Raw genomic sequence first — 12,566 nt, 5'->3', positions numbered from 1 at the left:
TTACACAGTTTTAATCCAAGATCCACTGCACATCTTTTTTTTCACAGACTGTCAAATGAAAATGTTTGCCTTTTCTTTCTTTCTTTTTTAAATAGATATTAATATTATATAATACAAAACAATTCTAACCTCCCTCATGATTAATATAAAAGGGGAAAAGAGTTGAGCTGATAAAAGATTTGGTCACAAAGAAAATCAAGTATTTTCAACGTGGCGACAGTTAAAAAAATCTCCAAATATATTCACTAAAAATGTTTAATATTCGCTATGTAGGTAGTCAGGGAGGTCCTGGACACAGGCCTATCAGTCTCTCTCTGAACCTATTGAGCAAAATGTTTTTACAGTACCTTGAAGTATCCTGAAATGATCTATTCCACAGTGAAAATGTTGGACTTTACTTTGAAAAATTGTAAACAGTGAAAATGTTGGATTTACTTTAATAAAATAACAATCATTTGCAGATGAATTATTATAATCTATGACGAAAGACAGCTTTTTAAATGTAAAGATCAAAGAGTAGCAAATAAATTCCTTGGTAAACATGCTCACATACATTTAGATTAAAACATTTCTAAAATTATGGGTAAGACCTGTGTGTGTGTAGACTAATGCTGCATAGTTAGTGCAACATGTATTTATTTAATGGATTAGTTTATTTTACAGGGGCCATCAACAACACTACCAGAGTTAGCTCTGTTGCTAATTTCCATCTTCGGTCGCTATTCAGGATAATACAATTATGATATTAAATCAGTTATTCATTATTTTAAATCCTGGTAGTCACTAGAAGTCTTAAAGGTTTTGATTTCTGCTTGTCTTTTCAAAACTTATGCATTTAGGATCTAGCATGAAACCTGGCTGTAGTTGGAGCAGCTGAATCTGTAAATGTGTGTGATTTTAATGAGAGAGTTATAGAGAGTTATGACCACGTGAAACTCAGGGAGCTGCTAAACAGAACCAGAGATCTGCACCATGTTGGGCTTCAATGTTAGGAAATGTTAAGAAAACACTTTATTTACATTCAAAACTGATCATTCACACCTTAAATACAAATTTAAGAAAATGTAAGAAACAGACAATAGCGTTCCAGATTGAAGCTGTCTGCAAAAATCCAACATTTTCCACAAAAAGATTTTTAAAAGGTTGCTCAACAGTTATTTTTGAGGTAAATACATGAAAAAGTGCACCGTCATGATCCATAAACAGATTAATTTATTCATTTTAAACCCATATAGACAAACAGTTCTGCCTCTCATGAAACCGTGCAGGTGGACGAATTGGGCGGCTGCTCCAGGATGGATTCCCGCCACAGGTCGTTGGGCAAAGCGCCGTCCGAGCCCCAGACTGCGAGCTCACCGTAGATCCCCGTCTCGATCATCTCCTCCTGCCAGGGGATGGAGATGTTCCCTGAGGAGAACTCATTAAAAAAGGCCATGTCCTTGTCCTCCAGCTGCACACCTTTAACTGTGGAGAAGGCCCCGACATCATCTACGTTCTTGGCATAACCCGTCTTCGGGTCTGGGACGAAAGGAGGTGGAAGGATCCCTGAGGAGAAACAACAGGAGGATGAGCATGTCTGAGATTTTGATGTGAAGTTTTCAGATTGTCCCTTTTCTCAGTTTGCCTCTCAGCTGAAACTTTATTTGATCTTTTATAGATTTTATATTGTCTTTTTTAAAGGCTTTTTTGTTTTGTGAAACAACTTGAATTGTTATTTTGTTGTACATTAAATATTTACACAAATATGAATATAAAAAAGTGGTCATGTCTTGATTTGGTCAACTATGAAGGAAGCAGGGACTCCTAAATACTTAGAGGCTCATTGGAGGTCCAAGTCTGTTATTAGTGCAGGGCCTTCATGTATGTAATTTACAACACATCATACATATACTCACCAACAGGTTTGATTTTGTGTCAGTTATATAACCAGGCTCATAGATGACCACCTCTGAAGAATTCAAAATGAGAATTTTTAGTATTGAAGTCCCTCTCAAAAATCAAACTTTTCACATTATATTCAATATCTTTTATTAAAACAACTTATATTTAAGAGGTTAACAGTCTCTCAGCTCGGTTTCCAATCAATACGATCGAAAAACGAATATGGCCGGCAACACATTGGTAGTTCTAATGCATTTTTAAAATAAAAAAATTCTTAAAGCTCTACAAGGTAAATGTAGGTCTTGAAAAGTCATAAAATGCATGCAATTTTATATTAAATTAACTCAATTAGATTAAATATTGTAAAATATGTTTTGAAAATCCATACAGAAGCAGTTAAAAACATTGGAGTATATTCATAAACAACAGCAGAATGCAAATTAAACAGTGTATTAGTTTAAAATCAGTAACTGGTATTGACATGTGACTGACCTGCGTTCAGTTTCCACCAGTGGATCTCGCTGAAGAAGGGATGCGCCCTGAGCTCGTCACATGATCTGTTCCTGAAGCCGAGCCTGTGGTCGACCTCTTTACTCAGCAGAGCCTCACAGATGGAGCGAGCGTTCTCACTGAACTTCTCCGGATACGTCACTGCATCGTTCAGGATCCGCTTCTTCACCACCTTGTTCTCCACCTTCAAACAGCAGAGAATATCTCAATTAAATCTATATATCTCATGTTCGTTTAAAACATTTAAGTGTCTGAAAATGCATCAGAAATGAAAGTTGTTAGACGTTATATTTGCAGGAGGTGCAGGGGAGTTAATGTTCATGCATGTTAGTCTACCACCAATACAACTTTGAATCCTTGATAAAGTAAATACCTATAATTATGAATATGAACTATTGTGTAATTAACATTTTTGGAATTTACATGAAGGGGTCAGTGTTTCATATTTCATGGCAGTATAAGCATCAAGCCACAGGGAGGTGACACTGAGCTGTATAAAGTGTAATAAATGCCAGGTTAAACAGATTATATGACAGGCAAGCGCTAAAGGAGGAAATGAAGCAGAGGACCTGCAGCCGAAATAACCAACAAACACATTTATATTCAACACACTGAATTTACCTTCTCCCCTCTGGTCCTAAACGGTCCTTTGGCAGCCAGGAACTCGTACAGAGTGACGCCCAGAGTGAAATAATCTACAGAGTAGTCGTACTCTTCACCTCTCAGCAGCTCTGGAGCCATGAAACCTGCAGGTGACAGTGGACAACATGAATCATCCATTTTAAACAGATCTGTAAACAGTATCTAAATCCCTGAGACCAAAGAGTCAGGTTATCAGATTTCACTATAGCTGCTAGTGACACATGCATTTACTCAGGTTCTGTACATATGATCTGAAGTACTCTATTTGAGTATTTAAAGTTTGTACAACTTAATATGTATAGCACAGTGTGTTTAAGAAGGAATACTTTTTCTTATCGCTACAAATAAAAAGGCATTAAATTATCAACATGTAGTTAAGACTTTAGAGCAAAGAATCTAATTTAGGATTTTTCTGTATGACGTTGTCCAAACAAAAGTCTGAGGTCAGACATTGTGCTTAGTAAAGAGCTCAGGGGATGGAAATGCTTTTGGATGAATGGATTTTTCTTTTCAAATAGCTATTGCGGAAAAATATCAGAATGTGTCTTTCTTTTTTATCTGATGTTTTTCTCTGAGAACATTGTGGAGCTGTGGCCTTTGTTGGTGTGGTTGTGTTCACTGCTTTGAGAACAACTGTCACCAGGTAAATGCAAATTGTGGATTGTACCTGGCGTCCCAGCGTAGCCTTTGATTCTGAACTGATCGTCTGCGAGCTCCACGGCCAGACCAAGGTCGGAGATACGTACGTTACCTGCCAGAGCAAACACCACAGCAATGTCAAGAGCTGAGCACGTCACAGATACCAATGTTGACCTGCCCACTACGTCTCCAAGTCATTAACCCGTAGTAGAGTGATAACCCAAAGATGTCCTTGTATGTAAGACGCAAAGTGTACTGTAGGGGGTTTAGTGTGTGTGTGTGTGTGTGTGTGTGTGCGTGTGTGTGTGTGTGTGTGTGTGTCTGTGTTTGTGTGTGTGTTGGATCTCAGGAGGCCAAGAATGAGACACATTCTTTAAAAAGTCAAAGTGAGAGGTTACAGTTTAATTACAGTCAAATAAATTGGTTTTACTAAACATTACATTGGTATAAATAATAGACAGTAACACAAACATCCCAAATTAGCCCAGATATGGTCTCCTGAAATCATTAATAACCTTTAAATATGGAAATGGACCTCATCTGTAGAGTTACAATTACATACACAACAACAGTGAGAAACCTAGAACACTGAAGACTGTCTCTTTCCAGTACGTGACCTTCTGACCTTGATTATCCAGTAGCACGTTCTCTGGTTTGAGGTCCCTGTAGATGATCCTCTTCTGGTGGAGGTGCTCCAGGCCCTTGATGATCTGAGCTGCATAGTAGCAGGACCGTGATTCGTCAAACCCCGGGTTGTTTTCATCCACGTTGTAAATTTGAAATCTGGAGGTACAGTAAGAGAGGACACAGAGTCGTTACACACATTTATTTTATACACACTACTCTTCCCAATTTCTAAAGAGATATAGGTAGAACACTTATGTGGCTCTTTATGGACAGTATACGCGACAATAATCGATAAACCGGTAAGTCCACTAATTGACGTATCTCAGTTCATTTCCAAGCAAAATCAACAAACATCTCCTGCTTCCATTCTCTGAAATTTCAGGATTTAATTCTTGTTGCCATATATGATATTAATTTAATACCTTAAGGTTGAGGATTATTAAACTGACTGTTACTAAATAAAATAAATTATGACACAGGTATTTTCCCCATTTTCTGAATGTTACCAAGCAAGAGTGACTGAAATCTCACCTCAAGTCTCCTCCATTCATGATGGTCATGACCAGACACAACTCAGTTTTCGTCTGGAAGGCGTAGGACAAAGAAACAATGAACCTGCTGTGAACTCGAGCCAAGATCCTCTTCTCTACCATCGCCCCCTACAGGACAGGAAGAGGAAATGAGTAAACACTTCTAATGTTTACACCAATAAAGGCTAGTTCCATCTTTATTGGCCATAACAATGATCAACAGTAATACTGTCTCTACCATTGAGTCTATTTAAAGAATGGAGGACATGACTGCTCCCAAAAAGTGAAGCCAAAACTTCTAATGGGCCTCGCCAGAGGTTTACACTCTACTCTGCTCTACTGTGTGCCCTTCTATAGTTGAAACTAGAACTCAGTAGAGCATATACCTCCCCCTCCAACAGTTTCCTTAAATTCAATCAAGCTGCACCTTAGGTATCTGTTTCTTATATTATTTTCCATGAAATGTTGCCTGGAAAATGGCACACAAATGGTGAGTAATGCCTATATTGCAATGTTAAAGAAAATGAAACACCTGCACCAAATGTAATGGGTTCTTTCTTTACCAACACCACATATTTCAACACAGTTTTGTGGAAATCTGTTCAGTTGTCTTTGCGTTATCTTGGTTACAATCAAACCAACCAAATGGACGTGGGGGGGTATGGCATCCTTGGCGGAGGGAACCAAGGTAGATACTATTCGAACAATTTAGAGAGATATTGAAAAAGGGAACACAGCTGCTCCATTATATAGTTCTTTATGAAGCGGATTAAAAATGTATAAAGCTAAGGGCACTAAGCATACGAGCCAAAGACGCCTAATGTTGTTTGCAAGTTTCAATCTAGTTAGTGACTGTACTTAAAAGGGGACAATTACAAAGATAACAAAGATAAGATATAGAAACTCATCAACCCATAACTCATGTGGAGTAGCTAGATCAATAATCTGCCTCTACGGAAGTTTCACTCTTTTCAGAATGAACTAGTACTTTTCTATCTCCTGACTTTCCTCACAGCCTTTCCTCTTCTTAAGCTTCTTGCAGGCATACAGTTTCCCAGTGGCCTTCATCTGACAGGCAGACACTTCCCCAAAACCCCCTTTCCCCAACACACGGAAATCCAAGAACCAGTCCTCTCCCATGGGCTGCATCTCCAGCCACTTCCACTGCAGAAACCTCCTCAGATACATGCTCTCTGGGAAGAAAGTGTATGGCACTTCCTTGAGGAAGTGCATCACATTGTCCATGGTTTCATTGAAAAGATCGTCCCCAGCCTCCTGATGTTTCTCTTTGACCTTTGTGATGGCATTTTCTGGCAGGGAGGGGCAGAAATACTTGGTGCCAGGCTCCATGTACCGGGACATCATCTTGCTTGCTTTCTGTACACGATCCTCATCCTCAGCCCATGTTGTACTCCTCGATATCCTTCCACAGACGGCATATACTCCTTGTTTGAGTCTAAGAACTCTCGGAAGAGACGTTTGCCGATGGGCTGCTCCACACAAACCGTCTGAAAGCCAAGGTCTAAAGTCCCCCGCAGACCCTCGCACACCGTGATGTGAGGCAGCTTCAGGCGGGAGTGGTACTTCTTGTCTCGATTGGATGCAGGGTTGGCTGTGCCATCCACGCTCCCACGGGCTGAGATGTAGGCAGAGTTGGCCACCACAGTCGTCGGGCCACCAATATCCATGAAGACACAGTGGGAAAGTGAGGAGGGATGGGAACAGTATGTGAGATGGACCAAAAGCTACAGAGAAAAGGTACTAAAGGGATATAGAAGAGAAAAGGAGATATCAAAAGAAGAAGTTGACTAAAGCAGAAGAGGCTGGTGAATCAGTTGGGATATAGGTTTCTTGCTCCTTCCAATGATTTAGAAGGAGGCCACCTGCTAGCTACAGACCCCCACATTGAGCGCACCGTTTCCCACAGTGTCCCTCTCTTTCCTCTCAGCCTGATGCAGACACACATGCAGATCCTCCTGACTCATCATCTTTCCACAAGGGGATTTATCCACTCCGTGTCTCTGTAATGCTTTATCCTGTGCTGACCCATGTGCACGTTGCAGACGTAGAAGAGAGTGAAGCGATGGAACACTGTGGAGAGGAGAGACAGAAAATGAAAGATAGAAGGAGAAAGGGAGGAGAGGGATTGATGTGCTGGCATGTATTGGGCTGGTAAGGACAGGAATGCAGTGACGATCACACAGAGAGTGACACAATAGGCACTGATACAGTGAGAAAAGAGAGAAAAGCAGAAAGTGTTCACTGGAGTTAACATCATGCTTCCACTTAAAATTAATCTTGGGCTTAATGGAAATACATTTTGAGGTTTGTAGCTTTTATAGAAATAAATTCCTGAATATTAATTTTTTATAAAACCTCCAAACCTAAGATCAGTCAAGCTCAAAGGGAGGCTATTGTTCTGCCTCTTTGAGATACAAGTAGTGCCTAATGTATTGTGTTTTCCTTTTATGACTTAATTTAAAACGGTGAGAACTGACAATTTTACTTTGCATTTGGTTTATTCTCATCCAATACGTGTCTGCCACTTTAGTACAGACTAAACTATTTCAGCTATATTGAAATTTGGCCGTCATGCTGCAACAAACAACTCTGTACCTGTACTGTTACCCTCAAACAGATGTAGCCTGCAGCTTTCAGTGCGCTGGCTGTTCAAGGTGATCCTGATGAACGGAGTAAAGGACGTCATTGGTGGAGGAGGAAGTTCACCAGTTTCTACATGGACCCACCTCAACTTCGCTGCCCGCTTTTATCAAGGCCTTATAAATAGTGAATAAGAGATAAGACATGAATCACACTCTGGAGCGACATCCAGGGAGTCACTTTTAGCTTTTGCTGTGGTAGAGAATGAGACAGGGGACAAGACGGACAGCACACACCTGAGAGGGCCTCACAGTCTTTGGGGAGGGAGGAGAAAACAAGTATTACTGTTTGAAGGAAGGAAGAAGAGAAGTAAAGGGTAGAGTTAAATAAAGGAAGGAGAAGTTAACCGTGGATCCTGGTCAGCACAACTCGTCATCATGGCCACCTTGAAGGAGAAGAGGACCTGTGGGCAGCGATGTGAAGACTTTGGCCATTTTGTCTGGAACTCAGACAATGGGACATTTATGGGGAGGACACCTGTGAAATGGGGTAGGAAGGAAATAATAGGAGAAATAACAGGAATATATCTTGAAAATATCCAGAGTTTAGCAGAAAGATGTATTTTATTATACTTAGTTCTTTATGAGGCTGTCGTTTTATTCATTACTGTTGAAGGTCCAGTGTAGTTTTGTAATATTAACACATGTTGTCATCATCGTTTTCTCTTTTCCATGTTGCATCAATTTTCATTGGTCGTGACCAGAGCTGCCAAATATTTATGCAATAGCTACCTCAGCAGCAGTGACTTAGAAATACTTTACAGGGACTTTTAAAGAAACCACTCTTTAAGACACAAGTTGAATCGATAGAAGAGAAAGTGTCAAATGTTATCATGCTCATCTGGAACACCTGAAATTAAACTTCACCATATCTAGTTTTTCCCAAAGTGTAAATATTTGGTCAAAAACCCTAAAATTATTCATTCACTCTAAACTTCAACTTATATCAAGTGGATATTACATCTGAGTCACGTATCATCGTTGCAAATATGCACAGGAACAATGATTACTGCGATTTATTGTCAGTGGACGAATAAGCAATAATTGAAGATCAATATGTTTTATTACAAGTGAAAGCACTGCTTTCAAAATGTAAACGTAGTAAATATTAGAAGTACTCTCTACAGGGGGATGGCTCCTGTCAGTATGCTATTTTGGTAAATATTATTTCTAAGCAGAAATTTAAACTTGGAGTCAGTCGATGTGGAGGAATTTTTTTAGTACTTTATATTTTGTCGATTGGTTTATCCTAACCTACCTGTCCTTCCGGTCAGTTGACTCCATTCTGAAAATCTAAAATCAATTCCTGAAACAGAATAACGCATTTTCAAGCATATTTATTGCAACATAAATGTGATATATCCTGAAAGACAAGCATTGGCGTGAGCTCAGTCACGCTGGATGAACTTGTGTGTGACTTTTTCTGTCTTTTCAAAAATCCCCAGCGCGACTTGTATGTTCGCAGCATGTGGACGGGGAGAGATAAGGCTGGTGTCGTGAGATAAGCTTTGTTTATTTTGTGTTGGATCTCACAGATTAAATTCCCCTCACGTTGACAGAGGACACCTTGACCTGTGGAAATAACGACACAAGCTTTTGTGATCACACTAAAATGGTGTGTTCTCTTTAACTGCCTTGCTACTGTAATTAAAGGAATGATTTGTTTCCCCCTGTGTCTTTCTCTCTCCTTCACAGTGTTCATCAGCTTGTATTACGTGGCGTTCTACGTGGTGATGACGAGCCTTTTCTGTTTGGCCATCTATGTGCTCCTGTACACCTTGGATCCGTACAAGCCTGACTACCAAGACCGGCTACAATCGCCAGGTAAAACAACAACAACAACAACAACAACAACAACAACAAGGTGGCATGACAACAATAAACTCGAGTTCAGAGCTTCTGAATCATGTCTCTGTTTACTTGCTCAGGGGTGATGGTGTGGCCAGACACTTATGGAGAGGAGGACGTTGAAATCAACTACAACACATCAGACAAGAGCAGCTGGATGAAGATGACCAACATCCTTAATAAGTTCCTGGAGCGTGAGTATTTATTTATCGGACTATCAGCAAATATCGAATAGGTCCGAATTTGCTTTGGTTTGTATTTGGATGTGCACCAAATTGCGCACACTCACAAATATCAGTCTCCTGACCATGACAGATGGCAAACGAACACACTGTACATCTTTCTCTCTCTTTCCTTCAGCCTATAATGACACTGCACAACAAGGATGTTACAACCATAACTGCACCAAGGGACAGTTCTACATCCAGAACACCTTCTCTGCCCCTCACCACACAAAGTGGGCATGTCCCTTCACCAAAAGCATGCTGGGAGACTGCTCAGGACAAGAGGACCCGACCTTTGGCTACAACTGCAGCATGCCGTGTGTCATCATCAAGATGAACAGGGTAAGTTTTATTAATAACAAACATCCCTCTGAGCTCTATGGGAAAACAGTTAAATCTGGATATAAAAAAAAGTTCATATCACATTCAATCATCATGACTAAAAAGTACTTTATCTGTTTCTTCTCTGCAGATCATTAACTTTTTGCCATCTAATTCTTCTGAGCCTGCCCCACATGTCAACTGTACGATACTGGTGAGCAACATCTTCTTGTGCTAGATGTAACAACATGTGTTAAAGAAGACGAGTCTGAAATATTATATTTTTTGAATTGGTAAGTCAGTGATTTACAATATTGAAAGGTTTGCAAGAGTCCCCTTAAATCCATTAAATCAAGCTGCCCCAAATTTCTCACATTCATAGATATCAGTTCCCTAAATATGCCTAACTGTTTTCAACAAGGTCCATAACTCATTCCATGGGAGAACAGTGAAAATGTCAAACAACGAATGCTCTATTTCATAATGTTTCACAAAGAGAAAGAAATTCCTGGATTGGTCCCATTATCCAGATCCGCAACAAAAGTTTTGTAGAAATCCATCCACTAGTTTTTGCCCAATTTGACTTAAACAAATGAAGCAACAAGCAAATGGACAGAAAGGAATACAACCTCCTGAATTGAGGTAATGATGCAGAGGAGACAGAGATGTGACTGGGACAACGTGGTCTCAGCCTGACTCCAGGTCAATCTCCAAAACACTGGATTCTTCAACCCTGACCTTTAAGCCAATTATGAATATGTTGTCTCCATTAGGCATTACACATGACACAGCAGTTGTTGCAGGAGGAGAATGTAAACTATTTTTTAATGAGTGCATCTTTGAATATACATATTTTGTGTCCATTTCTATAGGAAGGACAAGGCAATGTGGACAAAATTGAGTATTTCCCTGACGGGGGGATTATGGATCGCTCCTACTTTCCTTATTATGGAAAACGGGCACAGGTAAGCATGAACCCCCCAGTCGATGGGCGCATGTCCAAACACAACTCTATAGTGCAGACGAGGTTGGGAAAAGTGGGCAACTACTGCTACTACGAGCCTCCATTTTTAAAATAGTGTTCCCCAATGTTATAAAATCATTTTGAGTAATTTTGTGTTTATATTCCACTTGATACAAACATTAACGTGTTGCATATTCTTAAATAAATAAATTTAACAAACATGACAGCAAAAATGATATGAAAACAACACTAACCAGCCGTCTTCCCTGGCCTCCTTCCTCCTTTTCCTCAGCCTTTGTATGTCAACCCGCTGGTGGCCGTTCGTTTCCACCTGGTCGGAAAGAAGTCGGCCAAGATCCAGTGTAGAGTGGTCTCCCAGCAGATCAGCTATGAAAACTACCATGACCCCTACGAGGGAAAAGTCCTCTTCTTCCTGAATGCAGGAAAATGAGAAACAGAAGAGAAAATACTCAGATATCTGACAGGCGTCATGTCGCCTGTCAGCGTGACAGACCGAGAAGGTGTCAACACATCAACAACCCTCAAACTACTAATCCTAAACTTAACCCAACACTGCAGACATACTTTATTCTCTGTGCTGTGTGGTGCTTTCATTTTTCAGTGATTTCTCATGTGTGATTCATGAACTTCTTTGTATACTGAATTTTAGAATTTGCCATGTATTAAACAGTGACATCTATAAACCTAAAGGATATGTGAGGAAAACTCAAGTGGAGTCATTATGACGAGATTCTTGAGGTTAATTGTGATTTTGAGATTTCTTTTGAAGTGCTAAATGTGTCCTTAGACTGCCATGACAAATGTATCTAAACAAAATAACATTTCTAAATAAAATGAATTCCTACTTCGGTTTGGTCTCATCAGTAAAGTGTGTTTTACCAGCAGCTCAAGATTTAGGCAAAACTCTCACTTCAGAAAGATGAAGCTGTGGCTCTAAAACTCTACTTAAGCACAATGTGTAGTGTGTTTGTATTTGTATCCTCACTAATAGCATGATGGGGGTGATAAGGTTTCTCATAAATCTGCTGACTGCAGAGTGTGAAGGTTATCAGCTTACACAGTTCAGACGTACACATACACAAAAACACACACGCGCAGGCACACGTTCATGTCTTCATGACTTCAGAGGACATTCGTAACATTGACTTACATTACATTGAGGCTACTACTTGCCTAACCCTAACCTGAAAACATGTCTTAACCTTAAGAGTGTAATGATTTACATGATGGAGACTTGCTTTTGTCCACACCAGCGGAGCAGAGAAGTGAACATAAAATAAGAGCTTATTGGATAATAACTATAATCAAGGGATGTGAAAGAAAAAAATCTAAATCTTTAATAAACTTCTGAATTTATTTACTAATATAAAATTCTGTTCAATCATCTTTGGGGCTCATCCCCATAATGCAAGTCAAAGAAACCATGACAGATACTGGCCAAGCCGAACGAATCAGGAGCCTCTCAGATGGTTAACATGAGCAAGTTCTGTTTCAGTCTAAGTGATGGGGCACACAGAAGTCAGTTACTTATAATCACAGCTTAAAATCCTAATCTTTTTAAAATGTGCCATTGACTTCCAACATTTGTCATTTAGCAAGCCCATCTGAGGCCCATGAAAGAAAATAAATACACAAAAGAAAAAATAGCTAATAAGGCTGAGCCATAGTATCACGGCCTGAGTTCTGTAGATCGGTAGAT

General features: G+C 39.8%; 2 protein-coding genes across 2 annotated transcripts; one reads left to right on the top strand and one right to left on the bottom strand.

The window, feature by feature from the left end:
- Positions 1–430: 430 nt before the first annotated feature.
- grk1a (G protein-coupled receptor kinase 1 a) lies at positions 431–6,734 on the bottom strand. Its single transcript, XM_062381542.1, is given in 10 exon segments — positions 431–1,545; positions 2,374–2,575; positions 3,013–3,137; positions 3,701–3,784; positions 4,298–4,455; positions 4,831–4,958; positions 5,170–5,180; positions 5,834–6,230; positions 6,232–6,268; positions 6,270–6,734. Coding segments are annotated over 10 exon segments (1,683 nt in total). The 5' UTR covers positions 6,518–6,734; the 3' UTR covers positions 431–1,252.
- A 1,133-nt stretch (positions 6,735–7,867) lies between these two features.
- LOC133959000 (potassium-transporting ATPase subunit beta-like) lies at positions 7,868–11,533 on the top strand. The gene is made up of 7 exons (XM_062394057.1): positions 7,868–7,979; positions 9,185–9,313; positions 9,418–9,531; positions 9,698–9,903; positions 10,034–10,096; positions 10,755–10,847; positions 11,139–11,533. The coding sequence occupies exons 1-7, from the start codon at positions 7,868–7,870 to the stop codon at positions 11,295–11,297; spliced, it is 876 nt and encodes a 291-aa protein (XP_062250041.1). The 3' UTR covers positions 11,298–11,533.
- The last annotated feature ends 1,033 nt before the right edge of the window (positions 11,534–12,566 follow it).

Source organism: Platichthys flesus, chromosome 1, assembly GCF_949316205.1.
Source record: "Platichthys flesus chromosome 1, fPlaFle2.1, whole genome shotgun sequence".
In the NCBI taxonomy this organism is placed as follows: domain Eukaryota; kingdom Metazoa; phylum Chordata; class Actinopteri; order Pleuronectiformes; family Pleuronectidae; genus Platichthys; species Platichthys flesus.
This window is presented reverse-complemented; position numbering and strand designations above follow the sequence as displayed.